Source organism: Spodoptera frugiperda, chromosome 16 (genome assembly GCF_023101765.2).
Source record: "Spodoptera frugiperda isolate SF20-4 chromosome 16, AGI-APGP_CSIRO_Sfru_2.0, whole genome shotgun sequence".
Classification (NCBI taxonomy): Eukaryota; Metazoa; Arthropoda; class Insecta; order Lepidoptera; family Noctuidae; genus Spodoptera; species Spodoptera frugiperda.
In genome coordinates, this window is record NC_064227.1 from 8,396,645 (window position 1) to 8,424,398 (window position 27,754).

General features: G+C 37.8%; 1 protein-coding gene and 1 long non-coding RNA gene across 4 annotated transcripts; both read left to right on the top strand.

Moving 5' to 3' along the window:
- Positions 1–1,906: 1,906 nt before the first annotated feature.
- Positions 1,907–27,415, top strand: LOC118280571 (solute carrier family 12 member 9). Of its 3 annotated transcripts, XM_050699590.1 has the most exons (20): positions 1,907–2,100; positions 5,271–5,411; positions 8,774–8,896; positions 10,898–11,032; positions 11,402–11,536; positions 12,029–12,231; positions 16,119–16,323; positions 16,810–16,989; positions 17,378–17,467; positions 17,920–18,121; positions 18,738–18,939; positions 19,390–19,521; positions 20,317–20,424; positions 21,685–21,833; positions 22,565–22,756; positions 23,260–23,456; positions 24,148–24,272; positions 24,733–24,827; positions 25,491–25,614; positions 25,992–26,973. In XM_050699590.1, exons 2-20 carry the CDS (start codon positions 5,285–5,287, stop codon positions 26,070–26,072), a joined length of 2,805 nt encoding a protein of 934 aa, XP_050555547.1. In that variant the 5' UTR covers positions 1,907–2,100; positions 5,271–5,284; the 3' UTR covers positions 26,073–26,973. The 3 variants fall into 3 exon arrangements, with proteins under 3 accessions (XP_050555547.1, XP_050555549.1, XP_050555548.1); XM_050699592.1 differs by lacking the exons at positions 1,907–2,100; positions 5,271–5,411 and adding an exon at positions 7,882–7,923 and having other exon boundaries at positions 8,855–8,896; XM_050699591.1 differs by lacking the exons at positions 1,907–2,100; positions 5,271–5,411 and adding an exon at positions 8,416–8,521 and having other exon boundaries at positions 25,992–27,415.
- On the top strand, positions 13,355–14,450 carry LOC126911611 (uncharacterized). The gene is made up of 2 exons (XR_007706135.1): positions 13,355–13,446; positions 13,574–14,450. It is a non-coding gene; the product is annotated as an uncharacterized LOC126911611 (long non-coding RNA).
- Positions 27,416–27,754: the final 339 nt, after the last annotated feature.

A 27,754-nucleotide genomic window follows, 5' to 3' on the forward strand; every position in this document is an offset into this window, starting at 1 on the left:
TGATTTTCCTGTTTGTGATTCCTTGTTTGATTAATAATATAATCAATACTTATTTGAAAAATCCTGTAATATCAATGATAGACATAGTAGAAATAAAGATAAACTTCATATAGGTACCTAAACAACGCACAACAATGTTCAGTAAAAACTCATATTGTATGGTTAATCGAATCTATAACAAATTGCATAATTACTTCAAAAACGAAACAACAAGTTATTTAAAAAACAATTATTTGCTATGTTGTTTGATAATTAATGTTACTGCACTGTAAATGATTACTTAAACGATGCAATTTAATATGAATATAGAATGTAATGATAATGTTTTTCCTGCTTCATATCTATAATATATTTACTTTTGCATTATATAAATTTGAGAGTTAACATTGATTTTGTTAGTTTATAAGTTTATTATTTGTACACCAGCAATGGTAGAATACAAGAGGCTAATCATGCATCCTGCCGTAGACGCACCGGTCGTCAGCCGATCTACGTCCCCCATAGGAGAGGCCTGCAGGTGACTGACTGGGTTGGTCAGACGTCCGCCGCTAACGTAGCAGGTCGAAGCCTGCCGGGTGCGGTAAATCCGCGAGGGCAGCTCGGATCACGGCCATAGGCAGTGGAGGAACACCGCGGTAGTTTTAGCCGATAAAAGTCCGGCACACCCCTACCTGTGCCCCTACGGGGTGGGAAGTCCATGAGGATTTCCATCGCGATACAAAAAAATACTAATCTTATCTTTATTTTTAAGTCAGCTTTCGATAACGCAAAATTCCGGTTATCGTAATTACCATAATCATCTCATCGGATTTTTTTTGAGACTATTTATTTTTTGTGTTCATATTCCGAATGCCGAATCTGAATACACGTGAAGAGGCAAAGTGACGTAGACCCAAACAGATAAAAAAAAAAAATAGTTTGAAAACGATATGCAATCAGTCGGTAGCTGTTATCACTTTATTTGACAATGCATCACCTTATCAAGATTCGCAAGCAAATTAAAAAGTCAGGTGATGTTATTTATAGCGGTAATTCCCCTCTTTGAGGAGTGGCTAGAGAGATGTCACGGCCTCATCACGGTTTCGGTAGGTACCTGTTTCGGATTCGGCGGGAGGAAACGCCCGGGCGTCGGCATTGCGAGGACCACCCGGAGGACACGGTGGAGCATACAGTAGCGGTGTGCCCTGCATGGACTGAGCACCGCTCTCGCGTCCGGTCCTGGTTCAGGCCATGGTGCGGAGCGAGGGGGAATCCACGTCGTCTCCTCCTTCTGCGAAGCAGTTATGCTAGCTAAGGAGGAGGCGGAGCGCGTGAGGGAACAATCCTCCTTACGCCCCAGCCGCCGCAGAAGACACTCCGGGCGTCGGGGATCGGGTGACGATCTCCGGCCACCGTAAGTGCGGGTCTTCGGATGGCGAGCAAGGGTAGCTCGCTGGTGTACGGTTTTTATAGAAAACCGGGGCCCGGCTTAAAGCAGGAGGGATTGTTTAGTCAGTAAGACTTGACACGTAACAACAGTTCGTTGAGATGGCCCGTTGAATAGTAAGCAAATAGGTAAATAAATACAGGATCGTTTACCCAATTTAAATACTATTGGATAATTGTTTAATAGAGAACACAAGGACGTTGAAAAAAAAGGAAACCTTTATTTGAATAAGCCATGAATGAGATATTGAATGTACATGGCCCGATATTGTACCGGACCGTGAGAGCAGCCTGGTGTGTCTTGTATAAGCATAAATTAAATAAAAATAAAAAGAGTTTTCTAAGAAATCCTCAGTCCTTAGCCGTAAAAAATATTAATTTTGTATTTGAAAGCGTTTAGTTATTGCTAATCACTTTACGTGTCAGAGATAAAGCGACACAATACTGACAGTTGGTGTTTGACAATGACAGCTAATGTCAAAAATTGTGAATTGTCAGTTTAGTTGGTTCGGATTGGATGTGCATTGTTGTTTATTTGTGGTGAAAATATTTCCGCTTTTAAAATAAATGCTGTGTTTAATAATAAACAACGGACGGATAATGATGTTTTGACGATTATACTTCTAAATGAAAGTTTTACAAAACCCATTTTCATTATTTGACTAAGGATAAGCGGTATGTATGTTTTTTGTTTATGATTCATAAGAACAATAGGTTTTACGTATCGGTCACATAATTTAACGTTTTCTAAACATTCCCAGACGTGTACGTAATGTTAAAACCTTCGTTTTCTGTTTAAAAAGACCTTGTAAGACCTTAGAGTTTCCCGGTAACACAATAAAATAGTTTCAAATAATAGTTTTTGATGATGTCACTAGGATAATTTAGGTCAAACAAGATGTTTAGCGGAGATATCTCCTCTAATTACAAGTATTGAATAAATGTAACAGATAATGGTGACGGTGGTGTAGTTTGTTATTTTGGGCCTATTTGTATTGACCTACTTAGTCAATTATTTAAACAAATACATTTGTAAATATAGCAGCAACTATAACACCCTTGCTGATTATAAATAATAAACTCTCACTTGAAAGCTACTTCCAATTGGAATTTTGCACAAAACTTCCTTATGTAAGTAAGTAGTAGTGTGTCTTATTATTTTTAATCATTAGATTCCAGTGTTATGTATTCTTGCTTTCTGCCTATGAATGTGTATAATACCTCAGATGAGGCCCAGAAAGGCTAATGCCTAACTCGGAGCTACGGAATACCTAGCGGGTTTACCAGGGCTCAGGATCAAAAGGGAGGAGTAGGCACGGGGTGGTGTTTAGTCAGTAAGATTCTAACACTGCCTGTCACCCTTCCCAAGGCGGGTGAAGTCATTGGATAATTTTCCCCCTTTAAAAAAAAATACTGTGTGTAATAGTGAGACTAAGTTACCACAATTTTTCATAAAAAGTGTAAGTTCTCAGTAAATTATACGATATGTGGTTTGCAGTATGATGAATCATCTCATTTAAACTAAATAAATTGTTTACACATTCACACATAATGAGCAGATGTTTTCAGAATGTATGTGGTTTCAAATTACAGAGAAATGTTTTAGTTAAATGAAATGATTAATTGAAAACAATAAATTGATTGTTATCTTTTTAATCAAATTTCACTTTGCATGTAGATTCTAATGCCCATTTTCACAAACCACCCTTAAATTATCTGATTACTAAGTGTTACTTAGTGGAGCACCTAAAATAACCCCTTATAAAGTTAGGTGTCACTTATAGGATGGTCAAAAATATCATACTGTTGGTCATACTTATCTATATTTTGCCAATACCTTCTATCCTATGTTAGTAAATTATTCATTAGCTATTGTTTCTGCAGTCTAAACATGCAAGATTTGTCTTAATATCATTGTTAGCAATATTTTGCAGTAGTTAGCAGAATATTTTACTGTCTTACATAGAGTCATTTAGTGGTTACTTAACCCAGTCCGTATTAGCACTTGTTTTCGGAACAAAATTGTTACTATGAAATGATAACGATAAAGAGCAACCAGCTACTTCCTAATGTTTTGAGGGTTTGTGTGATCCACTAATAGTTGTTTCGGTTCTGGGTGTCATGTGTATATGTGAACTTGTATGTTTATAAACGCAGCCATGACACATGAGACAATCCTAGTCTGGGGCACTGATTTCTTTGTAAATATTATCAGTAAAGTTATAGAAAGGGACAACATTATGTAAAGAATATTACTTTATGCAACCTGGTAATCAAAAGTTCCTTCCCGGTCTAGTTATTGGAAATAAATAATTTGAGAGTTGTACATTGAATCAACCAATTATGCAGGTCCCATTTAAAACATTGAAATATACAGAAGTTTAGAAGTCTTATACGGTTTAATAAGAAATCAGAATTCACCTTACTAGGTATCAATTTCGTGGTTTATCTAATCCCCTTGAACTTTAAAGGTTTCTTTCTTATAGGTACTTATAATTAATCCAATAATCTAATCAGATAAGATATATAACCTGAATTAAGTATAGTAATCTTGTAGCCAAGTTCACACCGGATATGATTCATTATTCTTGTATGTTTGATTATAATTATTGTCTGTCACAGTTCATACACATCGGTTTGTATTCCATAGATATTTAAGTTACCTAAATACAAGCTTCTGTCAGGCCTTGTCCTGCTGTCGATTAACACTAAACACCACGACGTTAGTGGAGGATTTGCCTTCAACAGTTTTCTATTGGAAGTCAAAGACTTAATAAACCTAAGTCGGCAGTGCTTTGGTTTTTAACACCATTAAAGTTAGAGATTAACATAACTTCACGCCCGTCTCCCGTGGGGTAGGCAGAGACCATGGATCGCCAATTACTCTTGTAATTAAAATAATTAATACAAAGGACTACTGTATATATGTAAAGCATTAATCATCAGCCTGTGATTGTTCACTACTGGATTATGGGCTTCCTAAGTTCTGCTACAGTCCAGTGTTTGGCATGTGTAGTTCCTTAACCCATTGTGTCTCAAAATCAGATCTACGCGGGACACAATGTGTTTTCTATTGTGTGTCATATACTAACAGACAAGAGGTTAATCGGCTCGTACCATTTGTAAATAATATTATAGTTTTTAAATAAAGCCAGTTAGCAATAGGTAATATACTTATTGTAATTAATTACAATTATTATAACTGTAACATACAATTAATGTCATGTTTATAGTAATTGTTTTATTACAAAGCTGTTGTGATAACCGCCAGTGACTGGGGTGTTCCCCGAGTGATAGTGCTATCATTGCATTGTAAAACGCCTACCAATATCAGTTTAATTAGAAACAGTACAAAAAGCTTATTTTATTGTTGCCATAGTAATTTGGTAATGTTTCTAAGCAGAGCAAAGAATGATTGAGTAATAATACTTAGGTATCAGTTTTAAAAAAAATATCATTGGTTAACAACAATGCAATGTTTGTTAAAAGGCTCAATATATTTTATTTGAGTCAGAAAAGTAGGTGTTTCTTTATGTGTACAATGCAACAACACTTATTGTTATGTTCACTATAAAAATGATGTTTGACACTTGAATATTCTACTTTTGATGAATATCCTCCTTACTCTTATGATAACCGCCAGGCCAGGATGTAAGGAATAATCCTTACATCTCTAAACCCTCAAAAAGCCGGCAGCGTACTTAAAGTCTTCTGGAGTTGCAGCTATCCATGGGCGGCGCCAATTGCTTACCATCATGTGATGTGTCTGCTTGTTTGCCGCCCTATACCTTAAATCTTGTATTTGTACCAGCAAGGTCATTAACTTAATGCTTGTTTTCTTTCAGTGACGAAGCCAACCATGACTGAAACCCTGGACCCCTTGTCACCCACAGTGAACAGTTCAGGACGGAGTGAATTAGGCATCATGGATAAGCTGAGGATGAGGATCGGAAGAGGCGGATCTGCCACCAGGCCGGCGAGTGAAGGTACAGATGTATACATCTATAATATAAAAATAAGTCAACCCGGAACTCCAGAACGCACGAACCGATTTCCACGGGTCGTCTCAGAAAATTTAGGAAAAATTCAAAAGAAAAGCGGGAAAACAAGGATAATAAAACATTGTTGTCGAAACGAAGTTCGTCGGGTTTGCTAGTTATTTATAAAAATAATACCACGTATTTTAAACTGACAAAGGGGTGGGCAAAGTCTCTTTACCGAAGTTATGTCGGGCGTAAAATGAATGTTTAACATTAACCCTAAGAGCGCCACGTCGTCACCGGTGCCTGACGTTACTTTAGGTTTGACTTTCATCATTTTAAACATGACAGTTAAAGTGTTACTTTGCTGTTATATAACAGCATACAATATGCGAAGAAGTAGACAACAAAGTCTTTTCTTTACAATAAGAAATGTAATGTTATCTCCCGCTTTTGCAGACTTTTCAAAATAAGTATTAGTTCCTTCAGTTATACTGTGAATGGTTTTTTAGCCAAAATGAGCGCGTATATGTTAAAACTTTACTGATGACGATTTCAAAAAGAGCTTACTTAGTGACGCCATGCTGCAACCCGAGATCTCAAGCTCAAGCGTTTTTATAGGAACGCCAGCATCCATGCTCAAGACGTAATCAATGACGGTTTGAAATTGGCAAACTTTGTTAGATTTTGGTAGGTATCCAAAGTGACCTTGATGACAAAACATCGCGGTTGCTCCATTCTGCAGTCGAGTAGAGTGCCCTTGAAACGGAGAGAGTGCACGTTTCGTGACAAATACGTTCAGTAGCACCTAACTACTTAAATCTGACAATTTTGTTAATTGGATTATTATTTACTTTATAATATATCATCAAGACAATAAAGTTGAAAATCGAAATCTTAAATAGTCGTCAGTGTGAACCAAGATGTTCAGACCAGATGGAAGCTAAATAAATATGCAAAGTTTGTACTAGAAACGGCATCTGAATTGGATGCTTTAGAATAATTAGTCTAACTTTTATGTCAATAAGATATTAGGTAAATTAAATAATTTAATGTATCCGGTATAATCCATGATGCGGGTATAACGAAGGGCTTTTAGGGGCCTCGTGTCTTTAGGGGTCCTGAGGACACGAGACCCTCAGCCCCAATATATACAATCCGGGTTGTATCTTTCTATGCCCTAATACATAAGTAACCACAGCCTCACTGACAAACTTAGGCAAAGTATCAAACGAATGTACAGATAATACTCTCAAAGACATTTGTAATATTTTAAGTGCATCTTTGAATCCACGAAAAAGTAGTAAGAGGCGTAAATGTGTAACCCAGTTTTCATCAGTACCTTATCTCTATATATAGGTACATATAAAAATTAATTGCTGTTTATTAGTCTCGCTAAAACTCAAAAACGCATGAACCGATTTGGGCTAATTTTGGCCTTGAATTATCTGCGGAAGTTAAGTTAAGTTAAGTTAACTTAAGTAAGTTAAGTCTGTCTAGTGATGGTTTAACTGTGAGAAAAATATGTTTCCAGCGGTACGAAAGTTTGCCGGGTCAGCTAGGCTCCGGTTCGAAAAGCAGGAGCAGGAACGGGTTTTGTTTTTAGTCAGTAAAGGCTGACACTCTCTCGGGTTGTTTAAGTCGACAGAAGTCATTGGATGATTACCACCCATCCCCAAAAAAGCTAGTTTGGGATTATCATTAAAACCGTTATCTCTTTTAATTCCTAATAGGTGCTTTGCCTGACCCAGGAGTCACCATCAGAACACCACACTCAAACAATACCATTGTAACATGAGCGAATTGTAATGTTACGTATGAATGTGTGTAAATAGTTGTCAGACTAATGATAGAGCGTAGCTTCCGAGACCCGAGGTCTCATGCTCAAGCGATGCTGTAGGACGCGAGCAGTCATGATCAAGCCCGTCAAGGACGGTTTGAACAATAGGCTTGTTAGACTTTAGTAGGTACCCAAAATGACCTTATGACAAAACTTCGCAGTTGCTCCACTGAGTCGAGTAAGTGCACTTGCTAAAGGAGATATGCACAACGAATACGTTCAGTAGTACCTACCTAAATCGGTGATATTTTGTTAAGTTATTTTATCGACTTTATATCATCAAGACAATAAAGTTGAAAATCGAAATCTTAAATAGTCGTCAGTGTGAAGCCAAGCTAAATAATATGCAAGTAGTCCGTATTTCTACCTAGGGCTATAAAATTAGTAGTCGCTTTTGTCATAATTATCACAATAAGATATTAGGTAAATAAATAAATTTTTATCCATGATGCGGATATAACCAAGGGCTTTGATCTCGTGTCCTTAGGGGTCTATGGTACAAGACCCCAGCCCCAAAATAATATGACTCTGCCCTAATTTACAGAGATCATGAATGACAAACGCCTAAATATCAAACGAATACACAGATAATATTCTAAAGATATTTGTAATAGTTCAATACGGAGCTTTGGCCTGGCATCAAGAAGGTGGGCACCTTCGCTGGGGTCTTCTGTCCTAGTGTTGCTGTCCATGTTCAGCGCCTTGGTCTTCATACGAATGGGTGAGTAGCACAAAATTAAATAAACGTAATAGAGGTTTAACATGTGAGAAAAAATGTTTGAAGCGGTACGAAGTTTGCCGGGTCAGCTAGGCTCCGGATCGAAAAGCAGGAGTAGGAACGGGGTTGTTTTTAGTCACTAAGAGGCTGACCCCGTTCTCTCTCGCCTTTTTAAATCGAGCCAGAAGTCATTGGATGATTAGTCACCCACCTCCAAAAAAGTTAGTATCTGATTATTTGTAAAACCAAAATAATAATCTATTGCCTCGTGTCATTCTTATCTATATATCTATACGTATAATTAAACTTTGCCTGACCCAGGAGTTACCATCACATTCAAACAATACCATTGTAACAAGCGAATTGTAATGATAATAATAAATACTTTGACTAAATGAGCGTAGTTCCAATCTGTTTGGTTTTAAATTGGTGTGACTCGATGCATTGTGTCCGAAGGTCGGTAAACAATGGCTGACTGGTCAGTGGCCAATACTATCAGTCGCAGTTCAACACTGATTAAGTGCACTTGCTCGGATATGAACGAAAAGCGCCCCGCAGGTGATAGTTTTAAAGTTAATTTAAATTTCTTATTGGTGAAGTTTTTCGTGTGCGAATAGAAATGGTTGTAGTGTTTTCTTTAGGCTGGTCCCATCTGATATAAAATATAGGATCGATCTATGATTTTAGCCAAAATCTTAGATCCTAGAAAGCCAAGTGAGGGATTACTCCTCAAATGTTCAGGAGTCAGGAGTTGACAATATAGTGGATTTTGGATGATGAATGTAAAACGCCTATCTATCAATTTTCCAGGATATGTGGAGTTTGGAGAGTTTAGGACGGAGCGGCCTGGCATCAAGAAGGTGGGCACCTTCGCTGGAGTCTTCTGCCCAGTCGTGCTGTCCATGTTCAGCGCCCTGGTCTTCATACGAATGGGTGAGTAGCACAAAATTAAATAAACGTAATAGAGACAAGAGATCTAAGCTTTTTTTTTGATGGGGGAAAGTCATCCAATGTCTTCTCCCGTCTTGGGCGAGGGAGTGTCAGACTCTTACTGACTAAAAACCACCCCGTTCCTTCTCCTGCTTTTGGAGCCGGAGTCACGGTAAGCCCGCTAGGTAGTCCGCAGCTCCGGATCAAAGAGATCTAAGGCGGGCAACAAAATAATAATCTATTGCCTCGTGTCATTCTTATCTATATATCTATACGTATAAATACAGTTGAAGTGTCTGTATGAATGTGAATATTAAAATAACCGCTTTTGAACTAAGCAGTAATTAAAGCTATTTTTTGGACATAAACGTAATCCACGTGACCGAAGCCGCGGGTCAACTAGTTTTAAATAAGTATTAGTTTATTAAAAAGATGTTTTCTTCTGTCATGGTTTCGTTTACAATTACTACATTTATACATTTGCTGGCGGAAAGTCGAACAACAATATTTTGTGTACAAATACTTGTTTTATGAGAATCGAACTCACGATATGTTACTTAGTTACTTATACAAACCGACTAAGTTACTCAGTCGGCCAACCGTGTAGTTCTCTCTATTTGAGCGGTTTTATAAATTCATTTATTTAAGGAAAAGATCTATAAATAAAATGCACAATAAAACTGTTCTCATGATGATGAATCATTAGTTTTCAGTGAATACTATCAGAAACGGTTCGGTAATTTTTGGTATCACGTACAAACAGATTCACGTACAGACAGTTTGGGACTTTTTCAATGAAATGTAACGTTTAATGTTATTGTATAATATACAGTACAATTTGACAGCGCGGTTGGCGCGGTGGCTGAGCAAGTCTCTGTGTGATCTACACAGTTCTGTTTTGGGTCTGGGTGTGATGTGTAACTGAATTTGTATGTTTGTAAATGCACCCACGACATAGAGAAACCTAGTGTGAGGCAACGTTTTATTAAAAAAACTATTTCTCTAGATTTGGCTTTTTGATTTTCAAACTATGTATATGTGTGCAAAATTTTGAAAGACAATTAATGCACTGAAATGCAGAATTCACTGAGATGATAAAGCGAAAAGAACAAACAAACAAACTTACTTATACAATTATAAGTTGGGATTAAGTATAAATTATAAGAAACACGTATTATGATAGGGTCGTGTTTGTGTAATTATAGTTAATTCGTTATCTAGCGTGTGATTCAGACAAGGTCATGTCTGTGCAGATCAGAATAATTACTAATATTACTATGTATAAGTTCGTTAAGTGCAAACTTGTATAAGTAACTATTGTTGTTTAGTTTCATCCTCAATGTGACGTCACCTCTGCGCTATAGAGAGGTAAATAAAGACATAGGTATTTCGGGGATAAATAGTTTTTAGGTATGCATGGTTCGAGTCAGTTGCAGAAAATAGGTACCGTAAAATGCAGTGAATAGAATTCGAGGGGTGAATAAATGTTGGGAAATGTTCTAATATTTATTCACCTCATTCTTGTGTCTATTCAACCTTTGAATTTACCCCGTTTTACCGTTATATTATAGAAAGTCGGACACGCTTTTTACCCCCGAACATAAATGTGCACATAATGCCACATTATGACGCACAATGTAGGTGTATCCACTTTTCACCAGTTATGTTATGAGTCCCATGTAATAACTCTTTTGCCAAACTTTTTTTCTGAAAACCAAAAACATCCCAATCATTATTTGCCCGACCTGGGATCGAAATCGCCCAGCGATTAAACATTGCTCAGCAAGTCAGCAATCTCAATTGCGACCACTCGACCAACGAGGCAGTCAATAAAATAATGTGTCTAATATTTTTAACCGACTTCAAAAAAAGGAGGAAGTTCTATGTTTCACTGTTTATACATATTATTTTTTCATTATGACAATAAAATAAAATAAAATTATATAACTGACGGACAAAATTTCACATTACAATAGTACTAGTTCAATTTATTCTGGTTTGCAGGGTATTTGGTGGGCAATGCGGGTCTGTTGGTGACCCTCGGCCAGTTTGGGCTGGCCTACCTGATTGTCATATTCACGGTGACGTCAATCTGCGCGATATCTACCAACGGCGCCGTTGAGGGTGGGGGCGTCTACTGTATCCTTTGCAACAATTCCTCCTCATCATCATTAGCTGAAGACCTGCTGAATAATGAATAGTGTTTTGTATTTAGTAAGTCGATTGTTATTAGTTGATTTTGAACTTTATTCGTTTTAATATAAAGTCCAAAATCCAATGAAACAATTGACATATTGGAGTAGGTTGACCTGGTGGCCACTGGGCGAGCTTTAGTATGTCAATTATTTCATTCGACTTTGGACTTTATATAAAAACAAATACAGTTTAAAATCGACAAATAATAATCAGTGTTTAATAGTAATTTCAGTGACTTAATTCAATATCAGCGCCATCTAGTGAGCACAAAAAATTGAAGTTATTAAAATAATGCCCTTAGCTTTGGCTCAGTTATGATCAGCAGAACGTTAGGACCTGAGTTCGGAGGCGCGGTGGGGACATTGTTCTTCTTCGCTAATGTGGTGTCCAGCGCCCTCTGCATATCGGCGTGTACTGAAGCTCTAGTCGAAAATTTTGGAGAAAATGGTGAGTGTGGTTTTGGTGAAATACTAACGAGTTGCTCACGTAACTGTTCAGTTAGTTCGATCGGTAGTTATGAGCCCCTAGTGTGGTACGAAAACAATCGTACCGCACTAGGGGCAGAGTTATGTCGTCAAACAGTTACGTGAGTAAGTGAAACATAACTCATTAAAAATTTTAACGAGAGTTTTAGTATAAAAGCATTCATGTTTTTGCGTTGTATTAACGTATAATTTTATATGTATTGTAATGACTGCACGGTTGGTGCGGTGGCTGGGCAACTGGCTGCCGCGCAACGGGTAGCGGGTTCGATTCCCGCACGGAGCAACTCTTTGTGTGATCCACAAATTGTTGTTTCGGGTCTGGGTGTCATGTGTATGTGAACTTGTTATGTTTGTAAACGCACCCACGATACAGGAGAAAATCCTAATGTGGGGCAACGTTTAATTAAACAAACAAAATGTATTTTGCCTGTATAAACAACTTTCTCTGTTTTAGGTTACTTGGTTGGAGCCAATACGGGTATTCCAGACGGCTGGTGGTACCGCTTCATGTATCGATCGTGCCTGAATGCCGTCGGCCTTGGAGTGTCCCTGGCTGGAGCCTCACTCTTCGCCCGCACCAGTTTAGCTATCTGGATGAGCATGGTCATCTGTCTGGGCAGTGCTTTCCTCAGCTTCTTTGTGACCCCTATGGCCACGGTAAGTCCTGAGTTCTGATGATCTTCAATCTTTATTCGTTGACTGCTAAATCCACTTTGCACATAGTTGAAGCAATCGAAACAATGTAACCAAGAATTGGGTAGTTTCCTAGGTCAAAAATAAATTATTACAACTTTTCAATACAATAAAATACTGAAAAATAATCACACTCTCGTTCATAAAGGAGAATGGCAGAATTCGTACAGCATACTTTGTTTGGTGTTCCCTGATAACATTTGTACCACTTATGAGGCAACTAAACCATTCATTTTTCTGTAAAAATAATATTTTTAGAAGCTGGGGTTTAGCAAATATATCAATTAAAAGATTTTAGTAACGAAACGTAATATAATGAAACGAAACGTAGAAGACATGTTTAGTTAGTTGCCATTAATAAAATATCAGAAGGCTCGAAATGATAAATAAATATTTTGAAATAGAAATAACAGTAAATATAATTAACCAATTACAGGTTATACCTTAGAATATATAATTAATGCATATATATGCATAGAATCTTTATATTTATAAGAATTATTTTTGCCATCAATATTTTTTTTGTAATGGCAATTATTTATTGACAGGTTCGTAAAATCCCAAATCTTTCAAAGTCGTCCAGTATTTTGTCGTTGTTTTGTTTTGGATTGTAGTTTGTAACTTCATCTAAACAATTTAGTAATTATCTGGCCATTTTTACGTTGAGTTGAGCAACTGCTTCTCCGTTCTCTATCTGTTGATACTACTTTCGCGAAAGGACGCTTTATTAATTGTGTTGTGTGTTACGTGTTTTATTGAAAATAACGAGTTTGCAATGCATCAATTGCAATGTTCGCTTGTCCCGAAGAAGAAGACACGCTTTATCCAATGACGGTGAAGGTATCGTCAACACTAATCGTCTGTGGACATATCTTAGAGATGTAAGTAGTTTCCACATAACATTGTGTGTACGAATGGGCCATAGTTACGAACTTCAATAACTTTTACGTGTGATATCACACTAAATAAACACATAAGTAATCGGTAACATGTATTATTTACTTGCCTTACTTGGTTTGCATAACACGGTTATAATTTATTAGTAACTATTATTTTGTTTAATGGTGAGCCATACCTACTCACCATTAACCCATACTAAGAATCAGGCAATGCAGAATTTTGATTGAAGAAGAACAAAGAACGGCTTACACAATTGCTACTTAGATATAACCACGACAGGTATAAATAAGAACATGTATTATAACTTTTATCAATTCGGTATTTTATTTATTTGAAATAAACTAAGAAATAAAACAATGTAAATATTTTCCACTAATAGCATGTATGTTTAAATGATTTATTTTAGCTTCATCCTGAAGATAAAGCTTGTGTGCGGTGTTGGTTAAGAGTGAGAACTAAGGATAATTCACTAAATGAAGAAATACAATCCGTTGAACCTAATCAGCAGGAAAGTGATAATTCTGAACTGATGTGTGCTGCATGTGGTCAAAGTCTTACTCCTAACAACACTGCTTGTTTGTTGGAGCACCAGAAGGTATATAATAATATGAAATAACATATTTATAGTAGTTAGCTTCTAAAAACACAATGCAAAGAGCAATTACAATTTTATGTTGCTAAATGTAAGACACTAATGATGTTGGCTCTACTAACAACAACAAAAGGATACTGGTCTTTCCATTCTCTACTCCAGTGAACAATAAATATATTTAGTATTTTTGGAAAGGTCTTCGGTAAAAACCAATCATTGTGTGTCGAGATTTATTCTCTAGCCTGGTCATGTTTTGCACAATTTATATCTATCATATGTAAATGCTTAATTTTGAATTACATGAATGTTATTTATTTACAGACACCTTCCATTAATGAAGTTTGTGAAGTTTGCTGGGGCCAAGTATGCAATTTGAGCTTCTATGTTCCAGATGGTCTATGTTGCTTCAAGCTAAAATAAAGTCCTGCCACTCTTCTCCTAGAACTTATTTTGTTTTCATAGTTGCAGAAACAAATATGAATAGCCGGGACACAATCAAAAGTGATTGCTGTAATTGTATTGTAGGTTTAAGAACAGTGGGATGCTGCTCACATGTTATGAGCATTCTTTGGTATTTGAGTTATGCTTGCCATGAGGGTATGACCCGACCTGCCCCTTTCTTGGATGAAGTAATATTAAGAACCAATCAAGTAATTATAAGAAAATAAAGTAAATGAAATTCCTACAAAAACTAAGTTGTTTTATTTACCTACACTGAAAACTTCATCAGCACTTAATCATTATCAAACTATTGTAGACCGCTGCTGGACATAGGTCACTCCTTAAGCACCCTACTGAATGGCTAAATTCTCATGTCAATTTATCAACTTCCTATATTCTTTTTCATTTAAACAATGTTTATGTGCTTAGTGCTTACACGTGATAAAGAACAAAGGGTAATGTTGGGACCACCTCTCAATAGTAATGAGACACCCTTCTATAGATAAATATTCTCAAACTGAATAAACTTGAAGTACTTCAATTAAGCTCAAAAGTTGGGTTTCGGAGTTATACTAGGTAAGTATCTTTTTTCAATAAGTTGGTAAACGAGCAGACGGATCATCTGATGGTAAGCAATCGCCGCCGCCCATGTACACCTGAGGCGTTAGAAGTGCGTTGCCGGCCTTTTGGGGGTTCGGAATTTAAGGGTTGTTAGGGAAGGGGTAATTGCGCCTCCGGTAACCTCACTCTCTCAACGAAATACAACGCCAACGCGAAACAAACTCTTGACAATGATGATAGTAGCTTACTTTATTAAAAGATAAATGTTCCATAAGTCATTTCTTATCTTCCTACTCTTTCTCCTTCCGAAACACGAAGGAGACTTTCTATGATGGTCACCCATCCACACACCAAAGTCGGCAAGGGTTGCTTAACCTTGGCGATTGACCTGTGCTTTTGATATTATTAACAACAAGCTTCTCTACTAGCCCATACCTACTATATGTATATTCTACTATTCTACCTTATAAATAATATGAAAATCTTGTAAAATATCCATATTTACAGAATATTCCCATTGGCCATAGACAAACATAACCTCAAACATAAAACTGGCTATATCTCTTATCTCCCAACTTCTAAAAATCTGAGAATTTTTATAGGGCTTTCCAATCATGTTTACTACCAATTAAACCCAAAAATATTCGGGAACACGAAAATTTTTTGCTGTACGAAACTCCCATACAACCCTGCCATTCGCCTTTGATGATCTACTTAATTTTCGATTTTTTCTAGCAAATTTTCTAGAAATAAGTCTGCTATTTGACGTAAAAATCTGGTGACGTCATAACGCACTATTTCATACAAAATTCATTAAGATATCGTTTTTGACGTTTCGAAAAAAGTATTGAATTTGACTAGTAGGAAACTAGCCTATTGTATTGTGAATCTGATTGAAAAAGAGTAACCTATGGAGTTTCTTGCTCGTTCTTCTCCATAGGAATCTACAATTTGGAACGAGCAAATAGAGCAACTAGAGGACTGACCGACAGACAGACTTTATTAATATTATTATATTTGCTTTGACGTTCAAAAGTGCCTTCCTGGTCTATTTGAAATAAATGATTTTGACTTTGACTTTTTCGACTTTCCACTTTGAGATCTTTGGATTAGACATCGAGATTTTTTTACCGAAAATTTTGAACATGCAATTGTATGGTTTTTGGTCATTGGAAGCAGTTTTTTCTCCAAAAAATATCGTAAAGCCTTATTTCTATTGTCATTATCACACACATTGCTTTTTTACCTACCTCAATTCCATCGGAAATACATTTCATAATTCTTATTTCTTCATTCATTCTTTAATATACCCAAAATTTTACCTACCATACCCTGTATTTTATCTTATTATTTTCAGATCCCGAAACCCGACACCAATCACCTAGTGAACACCACAGGGTTTAACTACACCGGCCTAAGCTCCGCCACGCTGTATGACAACCTGTACCCCGCCTACGGACGGGACTATACGACCACTGACGGACAGATGGTGGACTTCGCGTCCGTCTTCGGGGTGCTATTCACCGGGGTCACTGGGGTTATGGCGGGGGCTAATATGAGCGGTAAGTTAGGCCTACTCTGACCTGAATGTATCTAACCTACAAATGACAATAAGTCGTCAACGTCACAGCTTTTTTTTCCGAAGGGGTAGGCAGAGGTGCACATTACGGCACGTAATGCCGCTATACAATGTGCACCCACTTTTCACCATTTGTGTTATAAGTCCCAAGTAATAGGGGGTGAGCCTATTGCCATATACTGGGCAGAATTCCAGACTCCGTGCTACTCCTGAGAAATTTTCGAAAAACCGTAAAAAGCTTAGTAATACTTTCACCGATCCAGGAATCGAACCCGAGACCACGTCTGGCAGTCGCACTTGCGACCACTCGACCAACGAGGCAGTCATCATTATATCATTTGATAATAAAGATGATATATCCATTAGTTGTATTTAACCACCTCAAGTACTCATACTGTCACACTCACAACATGTATTTTCACAATACTTTAGCAAATAAAACACTAAAAATTTAATTTATCTTCCCCAGGTGAGCTGAAGAATCCATCCCGCAGTATTCCCTTCGGCACCCTGGCGGCTTTACTGTTCACATTCATCTCGTACATCGCGCTGAGCCTGCTGACTGCAGCCACGTGCACCCGGGACCTGCTCATCAATAACTACGTGTATCTTCTGCCCATCAACATCTGGCCACCTTTTATTGCTGTGGGTAAGTCCTGTGTGGAAGATCTTAAAGGTTATGGAAGTCTTCTGGTAAAAAACTTGTGATTTCACTGGTGTTGCGGGTGTTTATAGGGGGCGTTAATTTATCAAGTAATTCATCTGCTTGTTGACCCTGTCCCTGTATTGTGGAAAAATATCTGTCGTAACGATTTCCTAATATAGAGTTAAAAATAAATGCAGAATTAAGTATGTGTGATATGCCTCTGTATGTTTGTTACTCTTTCACCTTAAAACTAATGAATGATTCTGAATAAAATGTACATATAGTTTTATAGTTTGGAACAACACACCGGTACCGCAGATGCTTACTGCATCTTAGCTATAATAGTGTAAAAGTTTTTAGTTTATTAATTTATGATTATTGATATTTCCAGGTATGCTAATGGCCACATTCTCCGCTGGGCTCTCGAATTTAATTGGCGCTTCTAGAGTATTGGAGGCGTTAGCGAAAGATAACATTTATGGTAAGTAAATATGGAATATTTTATGGAATATTTTCCATTTCGCCTATGTTACCCATTAAAGGTAAGCGTTCACAGGCCCGCATCGTACGCATCGCACGCAACGGATTTTAGTTTGTCTAGTATAAAAAACTCATACAATAGCGTCCATTAAGTCGCATCATCGGCAATGCCTACATGCGATGCGTACTGATGACGTCATACGGAATGCGTACGATGCGTAAGGTGCGGGCCTGTGGACGCGCTTACCCTAAGGCAGAACGTTTACCTGCCAGTTAAAATAAGTTAGTTATACATTGGCTCACATAGTTTATCCAGTTTTTCATACATGTGCAAATGCCAATTCCAAAATAAGCTGACTAGTATGAAACATGAACTTATTTTACCTGGCGATGAAGACGGGCTATAAGCTTCAAAATATCCTCAAAACCATGTCTAACCTATTATTCCCTCAGGTTTCCTCCTCCGACCCATGGTCTCCAGATCCGGTAACCCTGTGATAGCAGTCCTGACCTCATGGCTCCTGGTTCAGATCGGCATCATGGCAGACTCTTTGAACGCCATAGCCCAAGTCAACTCCGTACTTTTCATGACTAGCTACTTCGCTATCAATTTGGCGTGTCTCGGACTTGATCTGGCTTCTGCTCCTAATTTTAGGTAAGTTAATGCATTTTTTTTTTAAATAAAGTCACCTTTATGAAATTAGTTTAAAGGTTTTGAATGTACTGTAGTTATGAAGCAAAGAGAAGATGCCATAATGTGATTGTGCACTATGACAAAATAAATGGCCTATGATATTGTAAGTAAAAAGGTGTAGATAGGTTATAAGCTGACACATATTTAGAAAGTGGCACATTAAAATGTAGACAATTGCCCACGTGTTTGTAATGGCCACGCATGTTGGAAAATAAAGAGGGGCGTGGTTTGGAACGTAGCTCCCGAAATAAAGTGTCACGCATTGTGTTAAAGGGAAATTCAATTATGGCATCTCTTTGCTTTTTTACTTAGTTAAAATAATAACCATCCCAAAAATTTAGGATTGATCGTTGATTTTTGGACGGATATTCTACATAAAACTAATGTTAAATATTTTATGCCGATTGTTAATTTCGCCTACCCGCACGTTCATAAACAGAAACTATTGGATACTATCAAAAGGCCTTTCTCTTCTAAGTTATAAATCTTTCATGAAAATGAATAGAACTTTTTTATTGGTTTTTATTGTAAATATTGCAAAATGAAAATAAATTAACTTGTAAATACATTTTTACAGGCCAACATTCAAACAATTCTCTTGGATGACGTCACTGCTCGGGCTCCTCGGGTGTGCGGGTTTGATGTTCGGGTTGCGCGCACTGTACTCGTGCGGGGCAGCCCTGGCGTGTGGCTCGCTGGTGGTAGCCCTGCATCTGTTCTCCCCAGCTGCGGCTGATCCTACCTGGGGGTCGCTTAGCCAGGCTCTTATTTTCCATCAGGTAAGAAAACTAAGTCATCTGATTAATTTTTTGGAATTATAAACTTACAAATGAGCAGAGTAACTATTACGAGTTCGCACAAATATATGCATAAACTTGCTAGCGAAATCCATTCAGTAGTTTCAGCGTGATTGACGGACAAACATCCAAAATCCGCATTATTATTATAGTGTGATCCTACTAAAAAGTTCGTGACTGAATCGAAAAAAATCACACTAGGCAGTTGGGTGTTGTTAATTCTGCGAGTATTTTGTGATAATTGACAAATATTTTCGGATATCAATATCAAGTTATCATTTTGGCAATTTGATAGTCACCGATTTCATTCAGTCTAGCTAAATTTCTTTTTAATATAATAAGATGGCAATTGCTCACAATACCTAGCCAGATTTACCAATTAATAATTATAGTTCTTACTATAATGACCTCATTCCTCTCTTCCTATTCCAGGTCCGCAAATACCTGCTCCTCCTGGACCCTCGACGAGAACACGTCAAGTTCTGGCGTCCACAGATGTTGTTGCTGATCGCGTCTCCACGCCAGGCAGCACCTCTTATAGACTTCGTTAATGATCAGAAAAAGGTGAGTTTCTCGAATAAACTGCGTTGGTCGAGTAGTCCAAGTGCGACTGCCTTACAATAGTTCTGGGACTATATTCCCGACGAGCAAAGTATTACTGGACTTCCTTTCCAGGTTTTTAGAAAATATCTCAACTCACGGAGACCCTGTGCCCAGTATATGGCAATAGGCTCACCCCCTAGTTCATGGGACTTAAAACGCAAATAGTGAAAAGAGGGTGTGCTCGTATAGCGTCATTACTTGCCAGTGCCGCACCTCTGCCTACTCCTTCGCCGATTAAAGACGTGACAAATAATAAGTGATTTATTTATTTAAGAAAGTCTTTTAATGCAAAGTGATACGATTTCAAAGGCGTCACGTCACTTGTTTACACAATTGGTGGCACTGGTACCACGTCATCTTTCATTACTTGTCTTACAAATATTTATTTATCAAGCAACACTTCTCTCTATCTTTTCAATCTATTTCCCTATTTTCTTTTATCTATGTTTTTTTTTATAATAATATGAGTCATAATGAAACTACTCCAGTTAATTTAGGGCCTTTTTGAGAAGGGAAAATCAGCCAATGACTTCTCCCGCCTTGGGTGGCGGGAGGGAGTAGCAGACTCTTACTGACTAAAACCACCCCGTTCCTTCTCCTTCTTTGAGCCGGAGCCCCGTTGTCCGCAGCTCCGGATCCTAATTTAGGGGCCTAGAGTCACAATTTATTTCTATTAACTTCTCGAATCGAACAATTATTTTATCTAACGACAGATATACAGATGTACGTACAAATTAAAATAATATTATATCTCAGGGTGGTCTATTCGTGGTGGGCCACGTAAGGGTGGGGGAGTTGGACGGCTCCGGAGACCCCCTGGCCGCTGAGCACAAATACTGGCTGAAGCTGATCGACCATCTCAAGGTAAGAAAGTATCATAATTTAATGTTTAAGCTTTTTGGCAATACCATCATTATAAATGCAAAGGTGGGCTGCATTTTCTTTCTTTAGTTTTCTCAACCAATCGAATTATTGTATGTTTAGCCTTTGACACGCTTTCAAGACCGTTTTTCACCGTGTAGTGAAAGAGTAGTTTCAGGTACTCAAATATTACTATAAGAACCATTTTTTTCAAAGGATAAACAAATTACTTTTGCCTTGCATGCCTTCTATCATGACAAATCATTGTGGCGATCACGACATGATGATAAAAGTCGCATAAACGATCGACATAATACACAAATGAATAAATCCTACATCGCGGTACAAGTTGAGCTGTGAAACATGAATTGGAAATCCCCAGGAACAACGGGCAGAAAGGCCAGGACGATCACCTCGCCTGGTAAGGATCCTCTTTTCTTAGGGAACTTTACTCTCTGTTCCCTAAAGCATGATTGGTTTGATCCATACTCATACTTATGCAATTAGGGGAGGCTTATTCGACAGTGGAAGTGTTATAACTGTTATGATGATAATTAGAGACCGGATAATATGCATTTGCATATTTGCATATGCATTTGCATATTTAGGCGATTTTCAAGGTTAATAGCATATTTTTACTAATATCTAGTGATGATGCATATTATTGCTATAATTTACAGTAGGTAGGTATTTTTCGAGCGTAGCGCACTCGGCAGCCGCGCGTATTTTGTTTTGGTAGGTACTCAAAAAATGAAAGAGACAAATGATCGATGATGAATGATGAATGAAAATATAAGCGCTAACATAGCACCCAAGCTCAAATTCTGCCCAGTTACCTCAGTAGATGTGGAGCGATCATTTTCGACCTATAAAAACTTACCACTGAACATTTGGAACAATACTTGATTGTTAATGTTTACAAAAATATTAAATAATGTTACATGTTACTGTATCAATTAACATCTATCAATGGATAGTTTTCTATAAATGTATGCTGATTTTTTAATAAAAAATATCAAAACTTAATATTTTTTTATTTTATATAAAACATAAGACAAGTATTTACTAACAAAATACTTAAATCTAAAAGAATAATATTTACAAAACAAAAAAAAAAGTCATTTAATGTTGCATATTCTGTCAGTTTTCGTGCATATTTTAGGCATTTTTCATGCATATTTGCATGCATATTTCAAGCTTTTTATGTTGCATATTATCCGGTCTCTAATAATAATAATAAACGCTTTCTTCTTATCTGTCCAGGTGAAAGCCTTCGTAGAGCTAAGTCTATCGTCGTCGGTCCGGTCGGGCGCGGCGCAGCTGGCGCGGCTGGCCGGGCTCGGCGCCATGAAGCCCGACACCGTACTGCTGGGCTTCAGGGACACCGCGCCACCCATCGACTTCTTTAGAGAGTAAGTTGGTCTATTATTTTACATAAATGTAGTTTTAACAGTCCAATCATCATTTTAGTTCAATTTTTTTATGAATTTAGAAATGACTGAATGGATTTTTATGTGACTTGTTGATATTTATTTTTATAGTGTAGAGGCAAATGAGTTCTTTTTGTACGATATCCTGATGGTAAGCAATTTACACTGCCCCTGGACACCCGCAGCACTAGAAGAATTGCAAGTTCTGTTTAGTTACCGGTCTTTGAAAAAGTGTAGGTATATTGTTCAATGTAGATAGACCTATTCATTAATTTCGAGTACTAGAAGTCGGCTCATAAAATACACAAGTATGCAACGTCACTCTATACAATGTACACCCAATTTTCACCATTTGTGCTTTAGGGAACAGCGAGTAAAGTTCCCTAAGAAAAGGAGGATCCTCCGACCAGGCGAGTTGATCAGCCTGGCGGGCTTTCTGCCCAACTGTTGTTCGTTGGGATTTTCTATCCGTGTTAATTCGCATGTAAACTTCATATGTGCGATGCAGGATATTTGTGACGTAATCCATTGATTTGCTCGTCGATAGTCTATGTGCGACTTCTGTCATCTGTCACTTGTCACTTGTCAGAGTGTCGCCACAGTGCTATAAGTCCCATGTAATAGGGGGTGAGCCTATTGCCATATACAATTTATTGTGAAAAACACAAGAAATATGTAATTAATGATATTATCACTCTTCCCCCTCTCTCCAGCCCCCTCTCCCCCTACAAGACGGATATCTTCGACCTGGAGTCCGGCGAGACGATATTCCCGACGCGCAAGCCGACGGACGCGCGTCTGTCCGCGTCGGAGTACGTGCGCATCGTGTCCGACGTACTGTGCGTCAACAAGAACATATGTCTGTGTCGACACTTCCATAAACTCGATATGGCTAAGGTTGAGCGGTGAGTTTTGTTTAATTTTTATAAGTAAAGTGTTTTTTTACGAGCCATGTGAACTGATGTATTCAAGTTCTTTATTGTAAAGATTTTAACAAAAATTGGATAGTAATGCTCTTTGATAAATTTGGATATTTTAATCTGCGTTCTCCAGCTTGCCTGTTGACTTCATTACCAGTTGAACTTGGGTATCTTTATTTAAAAGTTGTGTAAATGATGTCTGTAACAGAATAATAGTGGTAGTAGTAGATGGTCACAGGCTGTTGACGTGTTAAAATGTTACTTTTCAGTGATGCTCGACAAGTTCCGAGTAATACCAGGCCTCACGATAAGATATCTGCTAGTTATAAAATATAAAACAAAAATTTGCTGTGTGTGGATATGTCATATATGTATAGAATAGAAACAAGCGTTACTTTATGGAAATCTGTTAAAATATTGTATTGTTAGTGTGGATGTGTCTTGTACTTGCTTAAAAGGCAATCCATAAATGTGTGTCTCCCCCCCAGCAAGTCCCCGTCGCTGAAGTACATCGACGTGTGGCTGGTAGAGCTGCGCGCTGCGAGCTGCGAGGAGGCGTTCACGGTGCGCGGGCTGTTCGCGCTGCAGCTGGCCGCCGTGGTCCGCTCCGCGCGCGGCTGGCAGCACCTGCGTCTGCGGCTGCACGCCGTGTCGCTGCCCGCGCCGCCGCCCATCACTATACATGGCAAGTTGCGCGATACTTTGTTCGCGCTAAAAAAGCGTTGCCGCACATTAGGATTTTCTCCTATGTCGCGGGTGGGCTGCGTTTACAAACATACAAGTTCACATACACTCACGCCCTGACCCGGAACAACAATTTGTGGATTACGCAAAGAGTCGTTCCGTGCGGGAATCGAAACCGCGACATACTGCACGGCAGCCAGTTGCACTATACCACCGCGCCAACCGTTGCAGTCACTATACATTACTATCTATAGCATTGAAAAAATATCGGTAGCGTATTCGTCCTTAATGAATGGCGCTAATAGCTAACTATTGGGTTATTCATGTCATTTTTAAGATGGGGATGTCCGACAGATTTCGATCTGAAACGGAGCCCATAGCTACAATTTGCATACGCCACATGCCACATCATACACAAATAAGATTCTATTTTGTTTTACTTATTTTATTGCGATGTCCTTTTTTTATGCTTCTCCTCTGTTTTTCTCAATTTTATTTTATAATTCTATATTTTGTATGTGTTAATGTAATTGGTTTATCAAACCGTGTTAACATAATAATACTTAATAAATAAATGAAGGGCGGAATTAAAATATAGCGAATAAACTAAAAATATTGTTATAACATGACATATACTATAAACAATAGTGTACAATAAAGAATATTTGACTATATTGTAATAAATACTCCAGAGGCGGGTCGTACAGTGACGGTGGGCGAGCGGTCTGCGCTGGAGTCGCTGGCGGCCGGCCGACCGCTCGAGGAGCGACTCGACAAACTGCTCAAACTGCTCCGGATCAACGCTACCATACATATTGTAAGTTTATCTATAGCTATTTCCAGTAACTTAATAATAGTTTTTCCTATCAAACAGAATTTAAACACTACATTTGTATATTTTTTTAACTGACTTCAAAGTAGTTCAAAGTAAATAGGTTCTAAAACATGGAAATTCGCACTTTATCACGTGGTTTACGTATTGACCGCGATTAGCCTGCGTTTGAAATAAATGATTAATTATTATTGAATATTTAAATAAATTTTCAGACTTTAATGCGAAATTAAAATATTTTAATTATACAATACAGATTGCTTTTTTGTCATTCAAAATAATTCTTAAATCTATGATCGTTCACCCAACTAACTAACAACCCTATATTTATCATACACCATTAATATACAATAAAGATTATCATTTTAGACTATTCTCAATGAAAAGCCTACCTATGTTTTAAGACTACTTAACGTTGTTAAGTATAACTTGCGGTGCATTACAGGTGTCGGAGTGGCCTAAATTGGACGAGTACAACCGATACTACGGCGAGGAAGAGGACAGCATGTACGAACGTGTGCCCGTTAGCTACTTGCAAATGTACGTACAAGTTATTGTAATAACTTCCTTTATAATATTAAGTCTCGACCCCACTAGGAACATTTATCGAGCGACATGTGTCCCTGGAGACATCGGGTGATGTCGGGCGACGTCAGACGACATCGACGTCAGACGAAACTGTTCCTTGTCGCACAGTCAAAAAGTTCCTAGTGGAGACGAGGCTTTAAGATAGATAATTTTCAACGACACCGTCACGCCTTTTATCCCCGAAAATGTAGGCAAAGGTGCATCTGCACAGTATGGCACGTAATGCCATTGTACAATGTACATACACATTTCACCATTTTTGTGTTATAAGTCCCATGTAATGGAGGGTGTGCCTATTGCCATATAGTGGGCACAAGTCCAGACACCGTGCTACCGAAAAAAGTTCAGTAATAATTTGCCCGACGAAGGAATCGAACCCGAAACCTCTTGTCTAGCAAACACACTTGCGACCACTCGATCAACGAGGCAGTCTAATATAAGTTAGCTGCGAACTACCTAGCGGGTCTCTGGCTCGAAAAGCAGGAGTAGGAACGTGGTGGTTTTTAGTCAGTAAGAGTCTGACACTCCCTCTCGGCTCGCCAAAGGCGGGAGAAGTCATTGGATGATTTTCCCCCTCAAAAAAAGTCTAATATAAGTCTTGTTATATATTTGCAGGGTAAACAATATAATAAAGCAGCGTAGTTCGGAAGCGACCGCGGTCACGTTCGTCCAACTGCCCGCGCCGCCCAAGCTGTCCAACACTGCTGCCGACGACAATATCTGCGAGCAATACTTGAAGGTAAACATGCTATATTATACCTTATAGACCATGTATAGATGTTAATATTCAATTTTGAACTGTATGGTACTGTGATACAGTTCAGTTTCTATTGGAGAACTAATGTAGCTAACTAATGGTTACTGTTTCTGTACTGTATTATCTGTATTATAATTAACACCAAATAACATATCTTATTATTCATATTATCAAGGTGGAAGTTTGTGAGTTAGTGTGTTTGTTTGTTACTAAATCACATCAAAACGGACGAAGGGATCGGGATGAAATTTAAAACAAGGGTAGATTATGGTCTGGAATAATACGTTGGATACTTTTGTTTCACGGGAACGGCGCGCAGAAGCTAGTAATACGAAAAACATTATTTCTTACATTTCCAGGTGCTAGACGAGTTCACGAAGGACCTGCCCCCCACAATCCTCGTCCGGGGTTTGAAGTCCGTCACCTCCACCGCGCTATAACCAGGAAGTACCTGACTCTATGCTACTTAGATCTCTTAGGGCTGATTTTTGAATAGTAATTTTAATTCTATTTGACAATTCTTCCATACGAATAGAAAATATCTGTTGATTGAAAAGCAGCCTTAACGTAATTAATGTCGCAGATGAATTAGCCTTCTAAAATATCTAGAATTTGACTATATTTGTAAGATAGTGAGCATAACATTAATGACTCGTTAGTACTGTAATTTTATGTAATGACTATTGTGAAACAGCATCAATTGAAATATACACCCTATATTGACTATTCGAGGAATGCTCAACTGGTTTCAAGTCGTACCGGGACTCATATTTATGAGCATAACGCGACGTCAGTTTGCGTAAGTAAGATGTATATTTCAATTAATATTGTTTGTGTGTTTGTATGTATTGTTGACTAAATAACATTTCTAGTTTTTTTTAGTTAGGCTAATTAAACTGCGACATGCGATAATGGACCAATTTCTAGAAAACTAGACATACTCAGTGTTTTAGGTAAATATACATAAGGATATGTGCGTAGCTTGATAATCATGATGACGGTTTGAAAATTAATATCGTCTTTGTAATAATAGCAACAAGAGTGATTTTTGAATATCTTTAAAACATTTCTTCACTAGATGGCACTAGTGTGAATCTCTCGATCTTCGTCTAATAAGGAACGAGCTAGTGTCAAACCATTGGACGTTCAATATTTGACAGCTACAGTGATTGGACCAAAAATCCTCTTGTAACATTTGCGCCATCTCTTGAGCGAAATGGGGTAACTTTTTCTGTGTTGAAGCACTTACATGCTTTTGATTTTATGCTCACTAGATGCTAGTGTCATCTGGCGTGAGTTCCTTTTAGTCTAAGCAGCTTCACAAGTTGACTGTCTTTAAATTAATTATTATGCTATCGGCTTACTCACGTATGTGTTTGTCGAGGAACTCGACTAGTTCATGAGGCCGCGCAAGACGCGGCGATAAGACCGTGTGTCGCGGAATGCTGCTCATGAATATGAGCCTCTAGCATGGCTTGAAACTAGTCGAGTTCCTCGTCGAACAATTACGTGAATAAGCCGATAACATAATAATTAATTTAGTATGTCTCACGACAGTTATAATAAAATTATATTCATTGTTATTGTATTATATTTTAGTGTATAACATAAAAAAAAAATAGTTTCATGAGGTCAATTTAATATTAATTTTCAAATCGTCACCATGCATTCGTTTCTTTGAGCTGTTGCATCGTCCGCCCATAGATTAAGACACCACACACGTTCGCTTTACTACAAATATCTCATTTTACAACAAACGCAGTATACTCCAAGTAAAAACAAACTCCTATGAAACGGTGCTAATATATTTTTACAATAAATCACAATTGTTGCTTCTTTGAGGTATAAATATGCAGTATACAACGTTAAGTCAAATTTTCAATAACTTTTCCAAACGATAAACAGGATAATGTGCCGTAATGTGCACCTCTGCCTACCCCTTCGAGGATAAAAAGACGTTTCACATTGCACGATTACCTTTTAATCACTAATAGAACATGTTTTAGAAAAACAGAAATCTATCTTATTGCGTTCCATAAAAAATGTTTTGTGTTGGATATCTAATTAACAAAAAAAAACTTAATAAAACTATGCCACACCTAAAAATAGTTTTCTAAAAATC

Excerpts from the sequence above, each read along its gene's own strand:
- LOC118280571 (XM_050699590.1), top strand. The coding sequence starts at position 5,285 with ATGACTGAAACCCTGGACCCCTTGTCACCCACAGTGAACAGTTCAGGA. Across the intron at positions 18,940-19,389 it reads AGGCTCTTATTTTCCATCAG|GTCCGCAAATACCTGCTCCT; the intron begins GTAAGAAAACTA and ends TTCCTATTCCAG. Across the intron at positions 24,273-24,732 it reads TCAACGCTACCATACATATT|GTGTCGGAGTGGCCTAAATT; the intron begins GTAAGTTTATCT and ends GGTGCATTACAG.